Here is a 2,866-nt window from a genome sequence, read left to right as displayed (position 1 = left end):
TCCCAGCCATAGCTGTGCACCCGGTCTTCCAGGGAGTTCCCACCCTCCCTTCCCTGATGGGTGACACATCAGGTCTTTCTCTTTCTCTTGCTTGTGACCTTTTGATCTTCTGTTTTACTCCTATCCTCTTTCTCTGTTTTCCCCTCTCTGCAATCTCAAGTCGTGCAGGCAGGATGAGGGGATGTATGGTGCCAGCAGTTTTATTTGCCATCCCTACTGTCGGGGTCCGCTTGATTATGGCGAACTTGCGGTTCCAGAACATAATTGCCTTACCTGGTGTGGCGGCACCTCCAGGCTCGACCTCGTAGTTCCGCTATTTTAACTTTCAGTTTTATGGGTTTTTATTTTATTCATCCTCTGACTGCCTTACTGATTTTATTGACCCTGGCGTTCTCATTGACTATGTTAGTTTTCTTATCTCTTGACCCCTATTCACATCTTTTGCTGCTCCGCTGTGGAGATGTTGAATTAAATCCAGGCCCTGTTAGATCACGTCGTCATACATGTAGGGTCTTGTACTCCAACATCAGAGGTCTCTTTGCCAACCTTAAGGACGTTTCTGTTGTCAGCCAATGTCATGACGTGATCATCTGCGCAGAGACTCTCGTTTCTGACTACCGATATGACTCCGAACTCATGATTCCCGGGTTCAGCAAGCCGCTTTTCATTCGTCGCAGTGTAGCTAAAAGGAGACGTGGCATGTCGGTTCACATTCGCGAAGGCTTCTCAGCTCATCGGAAAGCGAAATACGAGTATACGTGTCATGAAACTGTCGTCATTCGTGTATGTGCGCAGCTCCAGAATTTTTACATCCTTGGCTCTTACCGAAACCCTGACAGTGACGATACTATCTTTGACTGCTTGTTAATGGCAATGGCAATGATTCAAGATGAGGACCGAAAGGCAGCCTTTGTTTTTGCTGGTGATTATAATGCCCATCACCGTGAATGGCTTGAATCAGTTTCTCCAACTGACTCCCATGGTCGTGCTGCTCTTGATTTTGCGAATGTCTCTGGATGTTCTCAGTTAGTTGTGGGTCCAACACATCTGGCTGGCAATCGGCTTGATCTTGTCTTTACCGACGTACCAGAGACAGTCAAGGTAACCACTATGGCACCTCTTGGCACATCAGATCACTCTGCGATTAGTATTCAACTTAACTTGAGACAAAATATTCCTGCATACACAGTCACCAAAGAGGTCTTCTTGAAGGGGCGCGTTAATTGGAGCTCTGGCAGAGAAGACGTTTCTCGTATTCGTCTAGGACCGGTCTTGAGCTACCCTGATCCTGTCTCAGCATTGAATGAGGAACTGAAGCGTATTATCTCTCGGAGGGTTCCTGTAAAGAAAGTTTGTTTGCGCTCCAACGACAAGGCCTGGTTCAACATTGATTGTCGTACTGCTAGAGACACTAAGCAAGTGGCTTATCGCAGGTGGTCACACTTAAGGACACGTGAAACTTGGGATGCGTACACTGTTGCCAGAGCTTCCTGTGCGGCAGTCTACAGGACTGCTGAGAGCGAATATTTTACCTCTGCGAAAGAAAAACTATCCACTGCATCTGACCCGCACAAGTGGTGGTCCACGCTGAAGTCAGTTGTCTTTGGTTTGCGACCATCTCTCCCTGCTCTGCTTTCTGATACTGGACAGCTGATCACAAGTCCAAAAGGCAAAGCTGATCTGCTGATGAAACACTTTGACTCCAAGCTCTATCGAGCTCCAGACCCCACCAGCGAGTTGCCTCCCGCCATGCCAGTCTTGACAAAACTGGCTTTTAGGTCTAAGGAAGTCATGAGACTACTTTTAGCACTCGACTCCCATGGCGGCACGGATCCGCTTGGGATGTTTCCTATGTTTCTGAAGGAAACAGCTGCAGTTCTTGCTCCCAAACTGAGTGCAACTGAGTGCAGTCTTCAGACGCCTAATCCTGACCGGTAGTTTCCCCATGTGCTGGAGAAATGCGAACATCACAGCGATCCCTAAAGGCTCTCCATCATCTGATGCCAGCAACTATAGACCAATCTCTATCACGCCGTTACTTTCTAAGATCTTTGAACATGTTATTTCTGGTCGTCTCTCTCGTTACCTTGAACACTCTCATTTGATACCAGCTAATCAGTTTGCTTATCGGAAGACTACGGAAGACTAGGGACTACGGATGCGCTACTCACTATCTCTCATAAGATTCAGCAAGCTCTTGACTGTGGGCATGAAGCCAGGGTAGTCCAACTTGATTTCTCTGCAGCTTTTGACCGAGTCAACCATGCCGGTCTTCTCAGGAAGCTGCAATCTTTTGGTGTCGGTGGCCCGGTACTGTCCATCTTGACTCAATTTTTGACCCACCGCACCCACCGTGTGTGCGTTGATAGTTGCTACAGTGACTGGTACAGCGTCCACTCAGGTGTTCCCCAGGGTAGCGTACTGGGACCTCTGCTGTTCAATGTCTACACTTCCGATCTACTACAAATCACTAGCAATCCTATTTACGGATATGCAGATGATGTGACACTTGTTGCTACTGTTGAGTCACCGAATTCACGTCTTGATGTTAGTACATCCCTGAATGAGGATCTCAGACGTATATCTGACTGGTATCGCACCTGGAACATGAAACTGAATGCATCAAAATCAAAATGCTTGTGTATTTCACGCTCTCGCACGCTAAATCCCCTTCACGGCCCTCTGCTTGTTGATGGCGCGCCTCTGACAGTATGTGATGAGCTTGATATTTTGGGTGTCAGATTCGACTCAAAACTGTCTTTTGAACGGCACATCAGGCGTCTTGTCAGTTCTGCCTCGCAAAAGCTTGGCGTTGTGAGGAAGGCTTACCGGATTTTTGGTGACCAGTCTATCTCTGCCAGCTGCT

General features: G+C 47.8%; 1 protein-coding gene across 1 annotated transcript; it reads left to right on the top strand.

The window, feature by feature from the left end:
• Nucleotides 1–402: 402 nt before the first annotated feature.
• Nucleotides 403–1,938, top strand: LOC135108201 (uncharacterized). The gene has a single exon (XM_064018975.1). It carries the CDS (start codon nucleotides 403–405, stop codon nucleotides 1,936–1,938), a length of 1,536 nt encoding a protein of 511 aa, XP_063875045.1.
• The last annotated feature ends 928 nt before the right edge of the window (nucleotides 1,939–2,866 follow it).

The sequence above is a fragment of the Scylla paramamosain genome, chromosome 16, assembly GCF_035594125.1.
Source record: "Scylla paramamosain isolate STU-SP2022 chromosome 16, ASM3559412v1, whole genome shotgun sequence".
In the NCBI taxonomy this organism is placed as follows: Eukaryota; Metazoa; Arthropoda; class Malacostraca; order Decapoda; family Portunidae; genus Scylla; species Scylla paramamosain.
The sequence above is the reverse complement of the archived record's forward strand: the minus strand, read 5'-3'. Positions and strand labels throughout refer to the sequence as shown.

Bases quoted from the DNA above. Each gene is read 5' to 3' on its own strand.
- LOC135108201 (XM_064018975.1), top strand. From the start codon at position 403: ATGTTAGTTTTCTTATCTCTTGACCCCTATTCACATCTTTTGCTGCTC.